Source organism: Spermophilus citellus, assembly GCF_964194105.1.
Source record: "Spermophilus citellus genome assembly, chromosome: 9".
Classification (NCBI taxonomy): Eukaryota; Metazoa; Chordata; class Mammalia; order Rodentia; family Sciuridae; genus Spermophilus; species Spermophilus citellus.
In genome coordinates, this window is record NC_138191.1 from 1,119,328 (window position 1) to 1,141,514 (window position 22,187).

A 22,187-nucleotide genomic window follows, 5' to 3' on the forward strand; every position below is an offset into this window, starting at 1 on the left:
TACTCATGATTTTTAATATTTGCAGGTAGTCCCTATATTATTTTTGCTTACTATTCTTCCTTAAATAGGCTTTTGTAAGCACAAATTTACACCAACAGGAAATTTTAATATTACTTCCATAAGTGAAAACCAATATTTTTCTACTATAAATTCAGATAAAAGCATAATTATTGAAGACTAATAAAAAATATAACCTAAAATCATCTCAGGTAACATTAATGGTTCCCATCTAAAACTTTTGGAAGTATTCCTCAAAGTAAAAACAGCTAAACAATGGTTTAAGGACATGAATGGCAGTAGTATTCCAGTAAGGAATATCAGAGTAAAATGAAGGATATTAAGTGCTGAGGGCCATTACCAAGTAGGAAATTTCCTTGCCAGCGTACCCCATGTTAATTTCGCTGTTGACATTGCATGTTAGGTGACCCTGCCCAAGGACGAGGGTGGATCCAGGATTAGGGTGTATCCTGCAGTTTGAGGAAGTATCCCAATCCTTGGGTTTAGGGCGTTCCCGGTTTAAGGCGTTCCCAGTTTAAGACCTTGGATTTTAGGGAAGTTCGATGTTGAGGATTATTGCTGCTGGAATTAGGGCGTTCCTGCTGCCTAAGCTCCTGTTGAACTCTCGTGAGATTCAGAGGGCATTTTGGGAAATAGCCTCGTGGAGTAGGTGAATTGGGTGGCAGCAGAACTGGGATTGCCCCAGAACGTGTGTGGAGGCCGGTGTGAGTTCGGGAAAAAAGAATTGCTGTTTGAATCTACAAAGCTGTGTGGTGGCTCGTGATTCTGTGCCCAGCCGAGACTGCGGCAATTAAGGAACATAAAAACCAGTTAGGAAGCTATTGCAGTATCCAGTCCAGATATGAGAAAGAAATGAACTATATAGGAGGTAGACTCCAGAGTAGTGTCTGGCCAGGTGTGGTGGCATGCGCCTGTAATCGCAGCCATTTGGGAGGCTGAGGCAGAAGGATTATGAGTTCAAAGCCAGCCTCAGCAATTTAGTGAAACCCTAAGCAATTCAGTGAGAACCTGTCTCTAGATAAAATATTTAAAAAAAAAAAAAAGGCTGGGGATGTGGCTCAGTGGCTAAGCACCCCTGGGTTCAAACCCTGGTACCGGAAAAAAGAGTAGTATCTGATTGAATGATGGACCTAAAGTTTCTAGCTTAGAAAATTAGGTAGATAATAATTACAATAACAGATTTAGAACATCAAAGAGGAGCAAGTTTGGAAAAATGGGCTCTACTTTTGATATGTGATGTCATGGTACTCCTGTCACCTCCAGGTAGTGAAGTCTGGTATGTGGAAGTATAGATGTAAAAGCTCAGAACAAGTTGGGATGGAAGAAATAGATTGTAGAATTGTGTGTATAGAGGAGTTTAAATCACTGTAGTTGTGAGAGAATGGGAATGAGTAGAGCTGAAGAGAAAGGGCCAAGGACAAAATTCAGGCTCCATTCCAGGCACAGTGGCACACGCCTGTAATCCCAGTGGCTAAAGAGCTGAGGCAGGAGGATCAAAAGTTCAAAGCCAGCTTTAGCAACTTAGTGAGGCACCAAAGCAATTTAGACCTGGTCTCAAAAATTAAAAGGGTTAGGGATGTGGCTTATTAGTTAAGCACCCCTGGGTACTATCCCCAGTACCAAGGAGAAAAAAAATCAGACTCCTTAAATGTCTAGAGAAGGGGAGGCAGAATGACTTTCCCCTGCAGTGCAATTTTATTTTTACCACTCCCAAAATACTCAGAATTCTTCTGTAATGTGTAAATGAATGGAGCCATTTTAGGCTTCTCTGATATATAGGTCTCAAGAAAGAGTCATTCTGGCTCACTAGACAAAAATCTATTTTAATTGTATAAAATTATACATATAAAATACATAGAAAGCATTAGAAGATAACTAAAATCTTTGACAACAAAAATGGACAGATAAGGGAACAATTTTTCTCAAATTCTTTGGGATTTGGGGGTATCTGATAAAAAGAATAAATCTAGGAAGTACAAGGACAATTCTTCCCAAAACTCACACCCTTAACACTTCTTCCCAGAGAAAGGAGCACAGGAGAAACTGGAGGGTTTATGATTGGGGGGGTTATAAATATAAATAAAACCAGATATACCTATTATTTAATGTAGGAGCTCTACTCCAATATTACATGTGTTTCATGGAATATAAAGATGGGGCTTAGAGAATCAAGGAAGCCACTTTCAAGCACTAATAAAATTGTAGCTGGATTCTTTATCTCTGATTCCATATGTACTGGTCACCAAGATGATTCCAAAAGCAAGAAATCTGCCTTTCATCTTGTTATCTAATCCAAAGAGCAAAGTGGTCTGTTTCCTAATCTACTTTTAAAAGAAAATTCTGTATAAATAAAAAGTCCAAATGCAGAAGCATTAAACTTCCCAAACTCAGTTTGGAAAGTGCACTGAACAATAATATAGAAAGGAGATCACAGAAGCAAAGGGGGAAATCTATCTCAGCACATATAGTTTTCCAAAAGGAGAATGCTCTTTCTGTACTCTAGATCACTTCTTACTTTACCCAAGAAAGAGCTGGAGAGAAGAACCATATTAAAACACAAATAGCTGATCATTGATTCTCTTTCCCCTCTTGCAGACTCCTAAGTTTTCAATTAGGAAGTACCAAAATGCCAAAGGCTTATCTTATTTTCCTAATCAACTCGTGTTCTAATAATCAATGTGGAGGAAAAGGAAACGAAAGAAATAAGAATCTAAGCTACGTACATCTAAGGCAGTAAACAGTACCAATTTGGTGGTAGGGAGAGAAATCTGGCCCTCACTTACCAAATGGAACAGATATTACTTTTAAAGAGCAAAATAATGTGGATGGTGGTCGGGATAGAAGTTTACTTTCTACCAGTCTCTGCAGGTAGAAGGTTTAAGGTTTAACTAAGCTAGGCGAGCAGGGGAGAAGTGAAAAGGGGATACTGAATGATAACCAGCCTAACCCCTTACCCCCATCTTACTATAGAGTATTTCTAGAAATCTGGACTTCCAAAATCATATAGATAGAGACTGCTTCCAAGCAAATTAGGAAGTAACCCCATGAATTGTGTTTATAATTCCTCTTGTATTGATGGGCAATTTCTCAGGAATGATTTAAAAATAATAAACCAGATTTTCACTCCTTTCTGAATAATAGGGTAGGGAACCCTCAAAACAAAGGGTTAGTAGAGACAAAGAAAGGAGTAAGGTAGTGGTGCGGACGGGGAGATACCAAGCAGATCCAGCTCAAGATAAACCAAAGCCAAAGATTTCTTACTCATACCCTGTTTGAGACCAAAAAAAAAAAAAAAAAGCAAGAATGAGAGTGAGGGTGGGGTACATAGGTATACCCGTTATTTTAAAGGGAGACATGAACACTTGATCATACTGTGTTATTGAAATGACTATACAGAATTAATCTGGAAGTGTACAAGCTCCAAAGACAGCCTGCTCTTTCTCATAAAGTGAATGGAGAGGTCCCCAAACCTGGAAGTTAGAAAAGAGATCTCCTAGCAAATGGGAATCCAGGTGTGGTTTATACATATATATATATATATATATATATATTTTTTTTTAAAGTATAAAATTGAGTAAGTATGTACAGAAATCATCCTAAGTCTTAGAGAGGAGACATACAAAAAAGGTCCAGGAAAGGAGAGGGAGTATGAAGGTAGATGCCTAGCAGTTGGAAGAATGCATATTGCCCAACTGCCCAGCAGCCAGCATGAGAATATCTTTCTTCTCCTTGTGGAAGCGCAGCTCCTTGCCTGCCAGCCGGGCTTCATCCAATTCCCGTTCAGTGGAGGCCAGCTCTCTAGAAAGTGCCCCTGGCACACTCTGCTCCCGGCTCACCCAGTCCAAGGCCATTTGGTGGCGAATATCGTCATCTAGGGCTCGGTGGGAATAATGAGCCAACACCTCCTGGTTGCAGAGAGGAATTGAAGATCACTGAGAAGATAAAGGTTCATATCATACCACACAGACCCACCTGGGACTAGGTCTCTTAGCTTTGGAGTCCTCACTGAAGCAGCACCTAAGGCCCTCCAGGGAGATTCCTAAGGAAAACTTCCTGGTGGAGTGAAGTGAAGAGGGCACTGAAGGCTTTCAGCGTTCGCCACCCGTACCCACAGGCTTGCTTCCCTTACCACAGCAGCAGACCCTGTCCCTCTCACTCGTGAGATCTCTTACCTGCCGAGAGCACTGTCTTTCCCTCATGGCCTTAAGGCTGCCATTCCAGTGCAACAGTTGAAACACTGTCATTAGCTCCTGCGGGAAGAAGATATGTAGTACCAGGACAGTGATTTTTTGAAAAAAAATTTTCCTTTAAAATTCTTTTTCTTAGTTGTTGATAGATCTTTATTTTATTTATTTATACCTGGTGCTGAGAATCTAACCCAGGGCCTCACACATGCCAGGCAAGTGCACTACTGCTGAGTCGCAACCTCAGCCCAGGACAGTGACTCTGATATTGGTAGAATCACATGGGAAATTTTTTTACAAGATATATTTGTGGAAGCATCTCTAATCACCAACTCTGATATATCCCTGGGGGAAGGAAGTATTTATATTTTGAAAAATATTCTACTTCCTTTTCCTTCCTTTTTAAAAAGTCTAATTATAGTAGAGATTAGTAGGAGGCATTATGTGTACATTAGCAGTCTGACCATGTTATTAGAGCCAGGGAAGTAGTGGAATAGTACCTGGAACTCCAACATTGACTTGCCCTTGTTGGATTCTAACATAAATCGGAAGGCACCAATGCCTGTATTTGGGTTGTCAGCTTCCTCCCTGTTGCCCTGGTAACAGAGGAAAAGAAAAGACAAATAGATTTCCAATTGGAATTATCATCTTGAGCAGCACTATCCAACAAAAAAACATGAGCCACATATTTAATTTTAGATTTCACAGTTGCCACATTATAGTAAAAAAATGTTTTAGTTGTAGATGGACAGGATACCTTTATTTTATTTATTTATTTTTATGTGGTGCTGAGGCTCGAACCCAGGGCCTCATGCGTGCTAGGCGAGTGCTCTACTCTGAGCCAGAACCCCAGCCTTTTATGTGCTTTACATTTTTTGAACCAAGTTTTTGAAACATATTTTATACTTAAAATACATCTCAATTCTTACCCAGAGGTACTTTACCATTGAATTACATCCCGGTCCTTTTATTTTTAAAAATTATTCCCAACACATTAAATTGGAGGCTTTAACTGGAAGGGAAAATGTAATCTTTAAAATTAGGTTTTAGTGGGGCTGGGATTGTGGCTCAGTGGTAGAGAGCTTGCCTAGCATGTGTGAGGCACCGGGTTCAATTCTCAGCACCACTTATAAATAAATAAAATAAAGACCATTGACAACTAAAAAATATTCTTTTTTTTTTAAACTATTTATTTAATTTTTAGTTTTCGGCGGACACAACATCTTTGTTGGTATGTGGTGCTGAGGATCGAACCTGGGCCGCACGCATGCCAGGCGAGCGCGCTACCGCTTGAGCCACATCCCCAGCCCCAGTTTTCAATCTTTTTTAAGAATATTTTTTAGGGCTGGGGATGTGGCTCAAGCGGTAGCATGCTCGCCTGGCATGCGTGCGGCCTGGGTTCGATCCTCAGCACCACATACCAACAAAGATGTTGTGTCCGCTGAGAACTAAAAAAATAATAAATAAATATTAAAAAAAAAAAAAAGATTGAAAACTTAAAAAAAATTAGGCTTTAGAACTCTGAAGCAAGTAACTATTTTATTTGTGCCAGTAATTGTTCACTGTGACACCTTATTCAGTGCTTACCAAACTTTTCCATGACATGGCACATATGAAATAATCCTTATCTGTATAGCTAACTGAGTATACGGAAGAGGTTGCTGGCAAGCACAGTGACTTCAAACAGAGGAGTCCATCCATCCCAGGCATTGCCCAGTCTCCTGAGAGCTGAGGGGTTCAAAATCATGGCACACCTGTAATCAATCTGGAATATATCAGACTAGATGGGATTACAGGGATACACCAACACACTTGGCTCGCCTGACTCCTTAACTCCTCACCTCCCAAAATGGCGTCTTACTATGTTGCCCAGGATAGCCTCCAACTCCTGGGCTCAAGTTATCCTCCTGCCTCAGCATCCCTAGTAGCTGGGACTACAGGCACGCATATCATGACCAGCTGTAGATATGATGACGTTCTTTTTTTTCTTTTTGCACCAAGAATTGAACTCAGGGGCACTTGGCCACTGAGCCACATCCCCAGCCCTGTTTTTAAAATTTTATTTAGAGACAGGGTCTCACTGAGTTGCTTAGCGCCTCACCATTGCTGAGGCTGGCTTTGAACTTGCAATTCTCCTGTCTCAGTTTCCCAAACTGCTGGGATTACAGGCATGTGTCCCCCGCACCCAGCCATGATGATATTCTTGATCCATGGAATCAACCAGTCATGAAATCTGCCCTACTTGTAGACTTCCTGTCATTTTAGATAATGAATTTCCTTTCTTTGCTAATTTCCTTAATTTTCTGTTACTTGCATTTAAACTGATAACGTGCTAAGTGCTTAAATATCTGTTTTATCCATTAACCTTATGTGTCATGTGTAATTTTTAACCTATTTGGTAGATGAGGAAACAGACTTGATGAGATAACTTGTTCAAAGTTATATACCTGGTAGAACCATAATTTCAATACAGTAAATTCAGAGCCTATATGCTAGTGCACATCCTGCTTTCTATAATCCAAACAAATATTTTATTTTATAATACCATTAGATGAAGAGTGGCAAATGCACTTTCCTGATTTTGAACTGACTGATTTAAAATGATTTTTATTAATCAGGTAGTGGTCAAGTCACTCAGGATTCTGAGGCAGGAAGATCCCAAGTTCAAGGCCATCCATAGCAATTTAGCAAAACCCTAAGCAGTTTAGAGAGACCCTGTTGCAAAATAAAAATAAAAAGGGATGGGGATGTAGCTCAGGGGAAGAGCACCCCTGGGTTCAATTCCCACTATCAAAACTGTAAGAAAATAAAATAAAATTGTTATTCTCTAAGGATGCTGTTGATTAGGACAAAGAATAATGGGAGGAAAACAGATGGGTTCTAAGTAATAGAGGAAAGACAAATTGTGATTTACAGTGTTCAACAACTAATCTATAAAATTCATAAATAAAGCATGTGGAGAGCCATTCTGACACGTGATTGGGTGACTCCCGTTAAGGGCCTGAGGCGCTCTGGCTGTGTCGGAGCTTTCCCGACCCTTTCCTGATGAGAGAGACCATCCTTGTGGGGGTGTGCCTGACCACTGACCCCGGGGACCCAATCACTGACCCTGACCTTGGAGTGCAGCCCCCCCTCAACCTTCATTGGATGGAATTCTCCCCTGAATCTCTTGTTCCCCCAAATAAAAGGCTACTCCCAGGCGTGTTCGCGCTCTCTCTCTCTCCTGCTAGCCCAGAGTAATCCTCGCTGCCCTGCTGGGCGGCTAGAGGCGGGAACCAGGGAGGCAAGCCGTCTCGGACCTAGCAATATAAATAAGGTAACTGGCTTGTGTGTTTTATTTCGATCTCTTCTAACTAACTTAATGCCTAGAACCTCATTAATGAAACCACTGCGCAGGCCGCGTGGTAGAAAAGCAGTTTAGCGTTATGTAATTACACCTTAACTAAATGTAAACAGAACAGAAACAGAGAATCAGTCTGACTTTTTCACCCTGTCGGTGGTTTGTAGAGAGGAAGGACGAAAGCAGTGTTCTTTCCTAGGAGGCATCCCTCAGCTAGATCTATCTGTATCCTAATCGTGGTGTATCACTTACTCACTATATCACTTTAAGCAAAACTTCACTTCTGTGGTCTTTTCATCTGTTAAACAGAGGTAATAATAATACTTATACTTCCAGGGTTATCGTAATGATCAAATGAGATAAAGTACATAAAAATCCCTTATACTGGTCCCTGTTATTTATGATTATTATCACATCACCATGATAATTTGAAAGAACAAATGTTCTTTTTAAAAATATTTTTTAAATGTGGATGTATAACCGATGTGATTCTGCAATCTGTAATTGGGGTAAAAATGGGAGTTCATAACCCACTTGAATCTAATGTATGAAATATGATATGTCAAGAGCTTTGTAATGTTTTGAACAACCAATAAAAAAATATATATAATTTGATCCTTAAAAAAAATATATTTTTTAGTTGTCAATGGACCTTTATTTTATTTATTTATTTATATGCAGCACTGAGAATCAACCCAATGCCTCACACATGCTACGCAAAGCTCTACCAGTGAGCCACATCCCTAGCCCCTAGATGTTCCTTTTAAAGAAAGTAGATAATTTGGGGTTGGGGCTGTGACTCAGTGGTAGAGCACTCGCCTAGTGTGTTCGAGGCCCGAGGTTTGATCCTCAGCACCACATAAACATAAAGAAATAAAATAAAGGTTTGTGTCCAACTCTAACTAAAAAAAAAAAAAAAAAGAAGAAGAAGAGAAAAGGAAGTAGATAATTCTCCTGTTCCTAAAAGGGAAAATGATAAAACATTGTATAAAAAAAGGGGTTCTTTTAAAAAATATATTTTTATTAGAGCTGGGGTTGTGGTTTAGCAGTAGTGCACTTGCCTGGTTTGTGTGAGGCACTGGGTTCAATTCTCAGCACCACATATAAATAAATAAAATAAAGGTCTATCAAAAACAAACAAAAAAAAATCTTTATTGAACCCAGTACCTCACACAAGCTAGGCAAGTGCTCTACTACTGAGCCACAACCCCAGCCCCTCCAAATAGGGGTTCTTTTTCTTTTATCAGTATTTTTTTTTTAATATTTATTTTTTAGTTATCGGCGGACACAACATCTTTGTTTGTATGTGGTGCTGAGGATCGAACCCGGGCCGCAGGCATGCCAGGCAAGCTCGCTACCGCTTGAGCCACCTCCCCAGCCCCAGTTTTTTTTTTTTGTTGTTGTTGTTTATTTATTTTTAACTCTATTTATTTATTTATTTTTTATTTATTTATTTTTTTTTTATTTTTTAGTTCTCGGCGGACACAACATCTTTGTTGGTATGTGGTGCTGAGGATCGAACCCGGGCCGCACGCATGCCAAGCGAGCGCGCTACCGCTTGAGCCACATCCCCAGCCCTATTTATTTATATTTTATGTGGTGCTGAGGTTTGAACCCAGGGCCCCACACGTGCTAGGCAAGCGCTCTACCACTGAGCCCCAGCCCCAGCCCTATAAAGGGGTTCTTTATTAATAAGTTGAAGTAATGGAGGAGGGAAACAAGTACAATAAATGCAGTCATATGGGATAGAACAGCTCTCACACACTTCCTCTTGCCATGTAATACCTGGTACCACCTCACCAGCAAGAAAGCCACCTCCAGATGAATCCCCTCATCCTTGGACCAAAATCATGAGTCAAAATAAATGTTCTTTTCTGTATAACTTTAAAAAAAAAAAAGGTCTTGGGGTGGAGCTCAGTGATAGAACACTTGCTTAGCATGTGTAAAGCCATGCTTCCATCCCCAGCACCACAAAAAAATATAGGGGAAGGGGTATACCTCAGTGATACAGTGCTTGCCCAGCAGACACTCGGTTCAATCCCTAGCACCACAAAAAAAAAAAATCCTCTTTTTTTAGTGAAAAATTATAAGTGACTAGGGTTTTAAATCAAAATTATGAAAAACAAAATTCAAGCTCAATTTTCATTTATTAAGGAGCTCTAGAATACCATAAATCTTCAATTAAATGTTTCTAGACACCAAAAAGATACAATGAAAGAGACTACACAACAAAAAAGCATATAAACATAGGTAAGAAATTAGGGACAGAGATATAAGGAGCATATGACATACAAAAAATTAACAGATAATCAGCAGAACAGAGATGTAGACAGAAAAGAAAACAAGGAACCAGTTTTCCCATCCCCTACTCTCCTTCCTTCCAGTTCCAAGTACTTACATTGAAAGATGCCAGGGCCTCAGAGACACTCTTCTCAATGAACTCATCAGTGATTCTTCGGGAAGGATGTTCATTAAACACAGAGTTCATTAATGCAATCTTTGCAGCACTCCTCCTGGCCTCCGCTTTTGTGGGGCAAAACTAGGCAGAGAAGAGAAAGTGAGAATATGTGTACATGTGTATCTGAGAGAGAGGAAGAAACAGTGGGAGGGAGACACTTAAGATAGAGAACAAAGTGGACACTCTTTAGATAAATCACTTGTGTTCAACACACTTTACAATGTTTTTATTGTAAAATGATTGGGATGTTTGGAAACAGACTTTTGATTCAACATCCTGAAGTCATTAAAGAACTGGAGGGGCTGGAGATGTGGCTCAAGTGGTAGCGTGCTCGCCTGGCATGCGTGCGGCCCGGGTTTGATCCTCAGCACCACATACCAACAAAGATGTTATGTCCGCCGAGAACTAAAAAATAAATATTAAAAATTCTCTCTCTCTTTCTCTCTCCTCTCTCACTCTTTCTTTAAAAAAAAAAAAAAAAGAACTGGAGACGACTACAGCTCCTAGAAAACTGAATCAGAACTAGTAAGGCCACTGAAGTCAGCACATGACCGCTAGACTTGAAAAATACCTCTGTTTAAACTGTCAACAATTACTCCAAAGTCAGATTCTGGCCAGCTTATTAGAAATCTGTATCTTGTTCTCTTGTTCTCTAGACAAGCAAGATTTTTGGATTCCTCTAGATAATCCAAGATTAGAACAAAGCTGTCTGTAGGCTGCTTCTATGAGGCACCTATCTGGGATTCATGGATTTCACTTTCAGCTATGAACAGGCATTTCCCCCGATAATGTCATGAGCCAAAGGACTTATCCCAGAAGAGGTCTGAGTAAATTTAGCCTTCTTCCCCGCATTGGAAGCAAGGAGAATAGAGGTGGCTAGGAAAGGAAAGCAAGAAAAACTTAAAAATTAACTCATGTTTTTACATTATTTCTAACAGGTTATTGCCGCAGTCTTGGCTGGCCACTCACAGCTTTGTAGATTCAAACAGCAATTCTTTATTCCCGAACTCACGTTCTGGGGAAATCCCAGTTCTGCGCGCAATACACGTCCCAAAATACTTTCTCAATTCCAGGAGAACTCAACAGGAACTCAAGGATCGGGCGTGCCTGAGGCAGCAGGATACGCCCTATCCCCCCCCCCCCAGGGTACACCTTAAACCTGGAACTTCCCTAAACCCAAGGACGGGATACTCCCTAAAACCTGATCAGCTCTAAACCCGGATCCGCCCTGGTCCTTGAGCAAGGTCACCTTACTAAAGCATACATGCAATGTCACAGCGAATGTCCTCTAAGCAACATGGGGGACGCTGGCAAGGAAATTTCGATGCGTCATTCCTACTTGGCAATGACCCTCAGCAGGTTATCACAGGGAAACTTTGGTTTTCAAAAGTCTTAACTCTTTCAACTTCACATTTCTGGCTACCAGAGTATTCCTTTATAATCCACCTTTGCTGGCCGCTTCAAAGACCCCTGTGCCCTTGTCATTTATGTTTTAAGATTAGAAGAAGGACAGTTAATGTTGCAGTTTTAGAAATTAGACCAGGATATGTTCAGCACTTTGCCATCCTTATTATCATTAAATGTCTAACTTCCTTTAGCTGACAGTCCTCTCTGGAACAATATATGGAGCTTCACACATTAACCCTAAGTCTTTTGACTTCTTTAGTTTTTCTGTTTCTACTTTTCTATTTCTAATCTGCTGCCCACTCCACTCATTAGTGCTTTTTCTGAAAAAGTTATCTGTGAAGAAAACCACCAGGAAAAATTTCACCTACCAAAGTGGATATAAAATATGTAAGCTAAAAAAATCCAAGATAGATAATTCTACTCTTTTAGAAAATAACAGAAATCAAATCACTATAATTGTTCAATTATGGGCATCATCATAAAATTATTAAATCATTATTTAGCATTGTGATAAGGTGGGAAAGAGGAGGAAAGATATTTTCTCTAATAAGAGAAAGCATAAGCCAGGTGCAGTTGCACATGCCTGTGATCCCCAGCTACTCAGGAGGGTAAGGTGGAGAGGCACAAGTTCAAGGACAGCCTGGGGCAGCTTAGTGAGAGGCTCTGTTTAAAAAAAAAGGGGGGGTTGAATATGTAGCTCCTGGTAGAGCCTCTGGGTTCAATCCCTAGTACCATTAAAAAAAAGTATAAATATTAGTTATCTGGGACATATATTTATTTCTCTGAAGTAGCTGAGGTTCTGAGGGAAAAATTTTTAGTCACCTGATTTGAAATGTTTCTGTTTGAGGCAGGAATTGAGCTGCAGTGGCTCTCATTCATGCAACAGATTTATCAGGTACCTACTATGTGCTGGGTTCTGAATCTGGTAATGGGAATCCAGTAGTAAATAAGAAAGTAGACTTAGCATGCAGAATGTCCTGGGTTTGATCCCTGGCATCACAAACAAACAATGATGACAACAAAAATACCCAGAAAGAAACAACATATCATGTCTCTTTCATGTTATAGATGGGAAAACTGAGGCCAGAGGGCAATCAAGAGAATGAAAATTTAATCACCTAACTCTTAGATGATGGGGAGCTCCTTACCTCACCATAATCAGCCACTCCCCTTTGATCTCTCAGAGAATTCAAACATTGCTTTCTTTTGTAAATACCTGTGAAAAACTACTGGGGGGGGGTGGGAGGAAAGGGAATATTGATCTATATCCTCAACAAGACACAGCAAGAAGTTGGAATGCAATAATGGACCCAGATCAGAATAAGGGTCGGATGCTAATAGTCTGATATATTCAGTGTTTGTGCAAAATCAAATTTGGTTTGAGGGGCTGGGGTTGTACCTCAGTGGTAGAGCACTTGCCGAGCATGTGTGAGGCACTGGGTTTGATCCTCAGCACCACATATAAATAAGTAAAATAAAGGTATTATGTCCATCTATAACTAAAAAATAAATAAATAAATAGGTTTGATTTTTGCAGGCTGAAAGAAAAACATGATACTGATGTGATTTTGTGATCCAATGAGCTTCAGATGCTTGTGAGAATGATTTTTCCAGATTGGCTTAAGTTCTCAAATATGTGATTTCATGCAGAAATGTAATGGCCAAAGTGATAAAGTTCTTATTAGCACCTAAGATTCAGCTTTACCACTGCTGCCTCACAACTCTTACCTGGAAACTCCCAAAGCAACTTCCCCCAGGTAGGGTGACATAGCAGACATAGGGAGGGCTGTTGGAGGGAACCATCTCATAAACCACTAGAGCCCCATTTTTCAAGTCAGCCCCACGGGACTGTTTCATCTGCCAGAATTCCTGAAGCGCCTCCACCACATTCACTATAAAAAAAGAAGAAGAAGAAAGAAAAGTTCAGCAACAATCACACCTCTAAGTGGTGCTATACTTCAGTATGGTACCTGTAATCTGCACATATACTAAGAGTTCCTTAACTTCCTATCTTTTGCCACTTAGACCCATTTAAATTGGGGCTGGGGATGTAGCTTAGTGGTACAGCACTTGCCCTGGGTTCAATCCCCAGCACTGCAAAACAAACAAGAAAAAAAGTAATTTAAATTAATAAACGTAGAATATGATCAAGCTAATTTGTATAGGAAGACCAGATTAAGCCTGTCCTCCTCTCCTCCACTCTCCAGATCACACTTTGATTTGTCCTAGATACCAGAAGAAAATAACTTAAAATCAGAGGCATAGTTTCCAAGGTCAGCAGACCATTCTCTCTACCTAATCAAGTATAAGTGGATTATTCTACAACTGGTCAGCTGCCCTGGGACAATAACAACCATCACAATAATAAGTGTTAACATTTATTAAACACTGATTGTATGTCAGGCATTTCCCTAAGTGCTTGGCTCATTTAATCCTAACAACCTTATGAGGTACATACTTTTGTTATTCTCATTTTACAGATGAGGGAAATGAGGCATAGTGGGGTTAAATAACCGGCCCAAGGTTATAAAAACTAGAAGGTAGCAGAGTTAAGAGTCAAATTTAGGGAGTCCTGTTTCCACAGTCAATGTCCTTAAACCACTGGGTAATACTACTGCTTAAGGAAATATGGCTATTAGCCATTCTCAAGCTTATGCTTCTAGTGAGCAAACCAATGACCAGATTCCCTTTCCAGCCTGGAATAATATGTGTATACTATGAAACAAAGTGAGGAGACCAATTCTCTTCTGAATCTTTAATTGGGTAAAAATTATTTGTGGAGGAACAGTATGTTGGGAAGCACTCCTACAAGGGTCTCTTCTACTCCTTTAAACCTTGCTGAGCATGTCAGGAGTGTAAAGTCCTGACTGCACTTAACTTGGACCATTTCTCAGGACTGTGTTTACACCAATGGAACTTGAGGGATGAGGTAATGCCTCCCTCTAAGACAAAGAACAATCTTGCTACTGCTTATAATAAAATGGCAGTTTCCCCAAGTTCAGTGTTCCTCTCATGATATAACCTATGGCCTGTGTAGCATCCACCTGAGTCCTCCACATAAGACTCGGGAGACAAGGGGAACTGATGCACCACAATGCTCATGTTACCTGCTGTGCTATGAGTAATAAAGTTCTTTATTTCTGACCCAGAAATCTCTTCTGCCAACATCTAAGAAAGAGTAACTGGCTAACTTATTAGATTGAAGTAGAGTAAAATCAAACTCCAGACCTGATCCTGTATTCCAGAACACTTCCTACAAGTATTTAGCCCACAAATAGGCAGCAAGTACTTTCTCTATGCCAGACTGTTCTAAGCTATAATAAATAGTAGAATACATTCTAAAGAGGGAATGTAACATGTACACAGCGTAAAGAGGAAAAAAGATGTTAAATCATCTCAAACATACATAAAATTCCAACTGTGATAAGTGCTAGGAGAGGCAGATAGTGGGCAATGTAGGAATATCTGCTCTAGTAAAGAAAGTTACCCTGAAGAGTTGATATCTAAGCTGAGGTGTGAGCAGGAATCCACCAGATAAAAAGTAAAAGAATAGTGCCCTGAGCATAAGAAACAGCACGTCCAAAGGCTGTATGACAGCAGGGAACATGGTAAATGAAGGGACTAAAAGAAGGCCAATGTGGCTACAAAAGAGTGAGGGGAATGGAATGCAAGATGTGCTTAAAAAGGGAGGTAGGAACCAGACCAGGTAGGGCCTAAAGGCCCTGTCAGAGCACTAGCTTTATCCTAGGGTGAGATGGGAAGCAACTGAAGGATTTTAAACAGGGGGAATGAGATCATTTTACCTTTATAAAACATAATTTTTCCTTTGACTCTAGGGTTCCAAACGTTTCAAATGGCTTCAAGGCCTCATAATAAATTGTCAAATGTGCTCTCCAATATATTGCCACATGATCACTTTCTCACTCTTACAAACAACAAGGACTCATTCATTCTTTCATATTGTGCTAATTCAGGTCTGCCAAGAAGACATCAAAATAGGATAGACATGTAAAAGATTTTCTAGAGAGGAAGTAGGAGAAGGCAGGGAGAGTCTTCGGATCACAGTGAGGGTCTGATACATATAGAAGAGAGGGAAAGAAGGAGGTTTATATGTTTCAGACTGCAGGTTGTTCCAAGAAAGGTTTGGTCAAGCCAGTGGGAAGTCCTCATATCAAAGGAATCCCACAGTCTTAACAAGGTGTGCCTGCATTAATACTCCTGTTATGCTCAGTCATTGTCTGGGAGCAGTGTACAACAAGATTGGCCTCGGTACAAATGTGGTGATGGACTTAGAGGGGGCAGGAGCTGAGGCTGTCAGTCACTTAGGCTCCCTACAGCAGGAGATCTGATCTGCACATTTTCATTAAGCAAGAACTAGAGATTTAATAGGTACCCAGCTCACTGTAGTCATTAGAGATACAAAGAATAACACAATCCCTGCCAGCTAGTGTTCAAAACCTAGTGACAAATAATGTTATGTCACCTGCTCTCAAACTGAAACAAGGACCCCATATTCTAGCCGGAGTTTGAAAATCAGAATAAGCTCTTCTCTAATACCTTATACTTAACTGACTTTTTAGAATGTTCAGTCTTCTATTAAAAGGGAGCATGAAAAGGAAACATTCTCTTTCCCACCCTTAGTTTTGGCAAGGGCTCTTTAAAGGTCACTTCTGCCCAGAAAGCTTATCCATCTTTGTTCTTTCCATTGAGATCTTTTCAGCCCCAGTTCCCTCTTTGAGACAATCTAGCACAATGCACTGAGTGACAGCTTTCCTGACATGCAAACAACAGGGAGAACAGTGGAATAAAGAAGAAGGGGAGGAGGCCACCATAATTGGGAAGGTCCTAGTAAAAAGCATGTCTATTCTATATCCAGTAAAATCCCTCTCTTCACAGAGTATAGGACTGTTTTTTTAAAATTATCACTCAAATCCATAGGAAATGGGAAGTCTTACTTCAGAAATGTGAGTATGAAATGAGAAACTACACAAAATGGTCAGGAAAAAAAGCAATTAATTGTGATCTGCACTTGAAAATGTTCAGGGAGTGATTTTTAGAGCTGAGACTAAGGAAGGGCAGATGATTTGCTTGAGGTCACACAGATGTAACAGTCGGGGCATGAATCTACATGTCCTTATGCCAATGTTCTTTCCAATTTGGGAATCTTAATCCAGGGTTCGGGATCCTGTTCACAGCTCAACCTCATAGGGTTCATAACCCCCATAAACCTGGTAAGTAATGTGTGCGTGCACATGCGCGTGCCTGCATACATACATGTGAGCATTTCTGGGTGTGGGAGTGGTGTCTGTAGTTTTATTTTCTATGAGAAATCATGAATATAATGGTTTACATATGAGTAAAGAAGAGTGAGGGAGGAAACAGACACATTGGGCAGATACGATTGCTTTCTGGTTGGCAATGACAGATGGGTTGAAGGGCATCAGAAAGACCAAGACACGAAGAATGTCTATGTCATAACATTTAATGACAACACAAAAGAGAATGATTTGTTTTCTACCTTTAGAAGATGAAATATTAGATGCATGTCTAAGTGGTATGAGAGGTAAAGATCATTTGTCCACCAGAATGGAAACATTAAAACAACACCTGGGGGCTGGGTTGGGTGTATCTCAGTGGTACAGATGCTTAGTATTCTTGAAGCCCTAGGTCCAATCCCCAGCACTCAAAAACCAAAAAGCAACAATGAACTACAGAAAAAAAATTTATATTACAATAATAAATATAATATTGTGGTAAGGAAGCAGGGATAAATAGATAATAAATAGCTAAAGAAATTGAGAGATTAATAAAAAGGTTTTCCCTGATCATACATGTTTGTGAGAGTAGGCTGGCCTACCTTCGTTCAAGTTATTATGGAAAATAGTCAAGGTAGTTAAAAATATTCTGCTCTATTTCATTTTTTAAAGGGAATAGCTTTAAAATTAATAAGCTTATAATGCACAGTCTCTTTGGAAGGGAGGGATTGTAAAGTACCAGTGACTTCAATAGGGGACTAGGCTAGGCTGAATAATACCTTCTGCCTAGATGTATGTCTAATCTCTGGGACCTGTGAATATTACCTTATGTGACAAAGACTTTGCAATGTGTTTAAGTTAAGTAATCTTTGGTGGAGAGATTATCCTAGATTATCGTGTTGGGCCCTAAATGCAATCAAAAGTGTCCTTATAAGAGGGAGCTCAGATTTGGCAAAATACAGAAGAGGAAAGGCATGGAGGCAGAGATTGGAGAGAGAGAGCCACAAGCCAAGGAATGTCAGCAGAAGCTGGAATCGGCAAGGAATGGACTCTCCTTTAAATTTCTGGAGAGAACATCTCCTTGCCCACACCTTGATTTGTGGCTCAGTGATACTGACTTTGGATTTACTACTAACAGAGCTGTGGGCGAATAAACTTCTGTTGTTTTAAGCAGCAAAATATGTGAGAATTTGTTACAGCAGCTGTAAGAAACTAATATTGGGATTAATCTAACATTTCTAAAAACTGGTAATATTCAGACCAATCAGTGTAATTCAATCACTTTTAGAAAAACCTGTAGTGAGGAAGAGGAAAGATTAAACAGAAAATATTACATAAGATTCATTTAGTCAGCGCAGTAGAGTAGGTGGGCAAAATCTCCAATTACATAGCCCTATTGTAATATAATGGGAGAGCAATAATTCCAAAACAAGAGGCTTGCAGATGGAAATATAACAGTTATAAAGCAAGGAAAGTGACTTGCTCAATCATGCCAGTTTAGGGACTGCCAGATGTTAAACATGAGAGAAGATCTACATGCTATGTGGAAAAAAGGGGAGAGAAACATGGTAATGTGAACAATGCCCATCATATGTACAGTTTTCAAAGCATTTCCAAATGCACAGTAATAGCAATCACTCACTGAGTACTATGTGCTGCATGCTTGACATTCATGTTTTCATTTAATTCACACAAAACTATCAAAATAGGTATGATAACATCCATTTCACTAAAAGCAAACAAGGAAAAGGCCAGAAGTAGCAGAACAGGGTTTAGAAAAAATATTCATTTGTTTACAAAGCCAACCCTTTTTATTGTACTATCCTGCTTTATTATACCATTAATCCTCACATGATCTGTGAAGCAGACTGTGAACTCCATCAAGAAGACTGCCTTGTTCACCACTGCATCTGGTAATCAATAAATATTTGTTAAATGAATAAATAAAATAGATGAGGCATAGAGAGATTAAGCATTTTCTCCAAGCTGCACAGCCATTATTTGGCAGGGCCAGGTTCTCTGATCCCAAATTCTCTCTCTCTCTCTCTCTCTCTCTCTCTCTCTCTATATATATATATATATATATATATATATATATATATATGTATGTATATATATATATATATATATATATATATATATATACACACACTTTAAACTGATTAAGATCCACCAGAAGGGCTGGGGTTGAGGCTCAGTCATAGTGGGAGGCAATAGTTTCGATCTTCAGCACCACATAAAAAGAAAGAAAAGAAAAGAAAGGAAAGGAAAAATATATATACATAAAAGATCCAACAGCAAACAGAAATATGTGTGTCTCTCAGGCAGGTGAAGGGCATGGGGAGATAAAGGACAAATAGGAAAAGAACCTATAGAGTGAAATTGTATTGAGTAATTTGAGTGAATAAAGCATTGAATAGAGGCAAAAAAAAAAAAAGACAAATAGGTAAAATAAGAGAAGAGCTTTTTTGCTTAAATGCTGCGATCCAATATGAGTGGAAAATGAATCTAAAGACTGAACTGAAAAGGATGAATTTGGAGTAGACAGGAAGAAGATGAAGGATGTGGATTGAAGATGATGTGCAAGGCATTGTTGGATCAGAAAATGATTTGGACAGAGACCAAAGTAAATTGTTTTCAGGGGAATAGAGCCATCCCCCAATTACCATGCCATCAGTCACGCGGGTATGTGGGTACATGCCAATGGCAGCTTCGCCTATTAATCAGAGCAGAATAAGTGGTTCCATGTGGTGAAGGACTTTGAGCCAAATCGGCAGAGATTTTGCTTGCCTAAAGCTGAACTATCTGCCAAACTCTGGCTGGACACCCAGACTGGAAATGGGTAACTCGAGAATAATGAGGACTGTGATGGGAGGCGGGGAGACTGGAGGAGAGAATCACCACAGAGTCTGAAGCCTGAGTGACTGCTCTTTGTCAGCACAATCTCTTTGTTCCCTCATCCTTTCTGAGGAAATTAAGGTTTTATAAGACACCCAGTTTGGAAGCCAAACCAGAGGCTTTCCAGGTAACATAGACAAGGAAAAAGGGTACACCTCTATAATTTTAATGAACACCAATAAGTTTCCCAGAGGAAGAATTCAGATTTAGGTTGATCACTCCTGGCTATTCCTATGCCCAGAGGCAAAGACTTTCCCTTGGTCTTGACTTAAAGAGACCCGAACAACAGGATAATGGCTGATGGCCATCCCATCACATAGCCTTGTTAAACCTACAAATTAAACTAGAAACATAACTGTATGGACTCTTGATGAATTTCAGAATCACATCCATTTGTATATCCAGCATCTTACAAAGTACCTGCTCCATGGTAGGAGTACAAATTGTATGAAAAATGAAGAGAAACTAATAGTAAATTAATGATTAGGCACCGACAGCAAACTGGATCTAAAAATCTGTTTTCATTGGACTCTCTGGGTTTACAACATCAGGATTTAAAAGTGGGAGAGACACGGTCTTAAGGAAATATGAATCAATGAATTTGAGATGATAATAAGAATTATAAGTACCCATTATATTTTCAGTTGCAATTTCTCAATCCACATCATAACCCCTGAGAAAGGTGAAGCTCAGTGTGATTGTTTCTTTCCCCAAAGACAGAGCTAGCAAGTGACAGAAGTCTATGAAGCCTGTACACATACGTGTTCTTTTCACTATACTCTCTCAAAAAAACAAAAACAAAAACCTCATTATTGTCTATAGAGAAAGCTCTGCAAATTTTCTCTGTATCAAACTAGAAAGTTAAAGACATAGTTACTTCTGGATCAAACAGGACTTGGCCAAGCCAAGAAGTGATGTCTTGAAAATTTCAGACTTAGATTCTGAATCCCACACCAGTCATATATTCCTTGTTACTTAAACTATAAATTTGGAACTAGAACTCAGACAAGAAACTCTACACTAGTTAAACAAAAACAACAAAGAAAATCCTCACATTCCCCTTCCTAGAAATCAGGCATCTTTAAGCTGAAGATTTCTAACCGAAATAGGGTTTCTACCTGGCTCATTTCCACAGAATTTAGCATTCAGAGAGCCAAGGCCTGGGATTTATCCTCAGTTCCTGGGCAAGGGCCAGGAAAGCAGAGCCAGACAGACAGAGGCCAGAGTTGTGAGACTCCATGCTAAAAAGACAAAAGTGAGCTACTAAGTCACAGGAAGCTGGCATGGGCTCAGCGGTATGGGTCCAGATTTAAAGGCACAATTCCTGTGACTTGTGAAGGCACGAACTCCTCAGCAAATCAGAAGTTGCACTGGAGATGTCAGAGTGAAGTCAAAGCTAAGGAGATGGAGTCCCTTAGCAGGGCGGTCCAGGAATCACTGGCATCCGAAAGGCTGAAAGGATACATAGATGAGAAGTCGCTCAGAGCTGAGATAAAGGATGGGATCCCACACAATGAAGCCTGAGTCTCAACGCTGGAGAGACGTTAAAACATTAAGTCAGCTACAGAAAGAATTCCATTTCGGACAGAGAAGGTCGAGGGGAAAAGAGGGCTATCTGGAGGTAGGGGACCGGACAAGGTATCATAATTCCATAGAGTGCCTGAGTGTGCGCCTGTGCTCGTGTGTGGAGCCCAGAGGGAAACTCCCCAAAAGGAAATGCAGGGGAGGGCTTCTCGCCAGGGAAGGGGCCGAAGGCCGCGGGGCCAGGCTCCCGGGAAGAGGGCGTCCGCCGAGCAGGCTCGGACTCACCTCGGCCGTAGCCCTGCGTGTGCTTGGCGAAGCTCCTCACCACGGCCTCCACCGCCTCGCGCAGCACGGCCGGGCTGCCGGCGGCGCCGGGCGGCAGGGGCATTCCGGGGGCCCCGGACAGGAGGAGCGGCGGCGGGGGCGGTGCCGGGGGCGGTGGGGCCGGCGGGGGGCCAGCTGGGGGTGTGGCGGCGGTGGCCGCGGCCCCAGTCACCCCGGGGCGCAGCGCTCGAAGAGTCCCCCTTCCGCTGGTGCCCACTCCGGGCTGCAGTCGTTGTGCTCGCATCGTCTCCATCCCGACGGCCAGCGGAAGAGGGCCCGGAGCCTGCCAGCCTGGCGAGCTAACGGTCCCAGCCAGCCCAGCCAGCGAGCGCCGGGGCCGGGGCGGGGCCCGGGCCGGGGCCCAGCTGTCAGTCAAGTGGAGGCGGGGAAGAGCCGGGTCCCGTGCCAATCACCAGCGAGAGGGAGGGAGGGGGCGGGCTCTCAGGCCACGAGAAGCAAATCACTGAGGAAGTTGGAGGTGCCGAGAACCAATGCGAAGAGGGAAAAACGATATCCTCTGCCAGGGAGAGCAGAGCTTCGGAGCGTCTTGGGGAATCCTGCGGCGAGCACTAGAAATCCGCCCAGACCCCTGGGGCGGGGCTTGAAGGAAAAATAGGCCTGGATGCCAGGCTGGGATGAATGGTAGACACAGTGAGAGAGCTCATTTGTCCCATCACCTTATTTTATCGATGTAGATGAGGAAACTGGCTCGGAGAAATGATGTGACTTGCCAAAGATCACATGGTAATTGGTGATGGAACTGAAACAAGAAAAACTAC

The 22,187-nt window shown here is 41.1% G+C and overlaps 1 protein-coding gene across 1 annotated transcript; it reads right to left on the reverse strand.

Moving 5' to 3' along the window:
- Positions 1 to 837: 837 nt before the first annotated feature.
- On the reverse strand, positions 838 to 21,765 carry LIX1L (limb and CNS expressed 1 like). Its single transcript, XM_081305243.1, has 6 exons — positions 21,370 to 21,765; positions 13,136 to 13,299; positions 9,941 to 10,081; positions 4,703 to 4,798; positions 4,191 to 4,268; positions 838 to 3,923 (listed from the first exon to the last, which is right to left on the reverse strand). Exons 1-6 carry the CDS (start codon positions 21,659 to 21,661, stop codon positions 3,681 to 3,683), a joined length of 1,014 nt encoding a protein of 337 aa, XP_081161369.1. The 5' UTR covers positions 21,662 to 21,765; the 3' UTR covers positions 838 to 3,680.
- Positions 21,766 to 22,187: the final 422 nt, after the last annotated feature.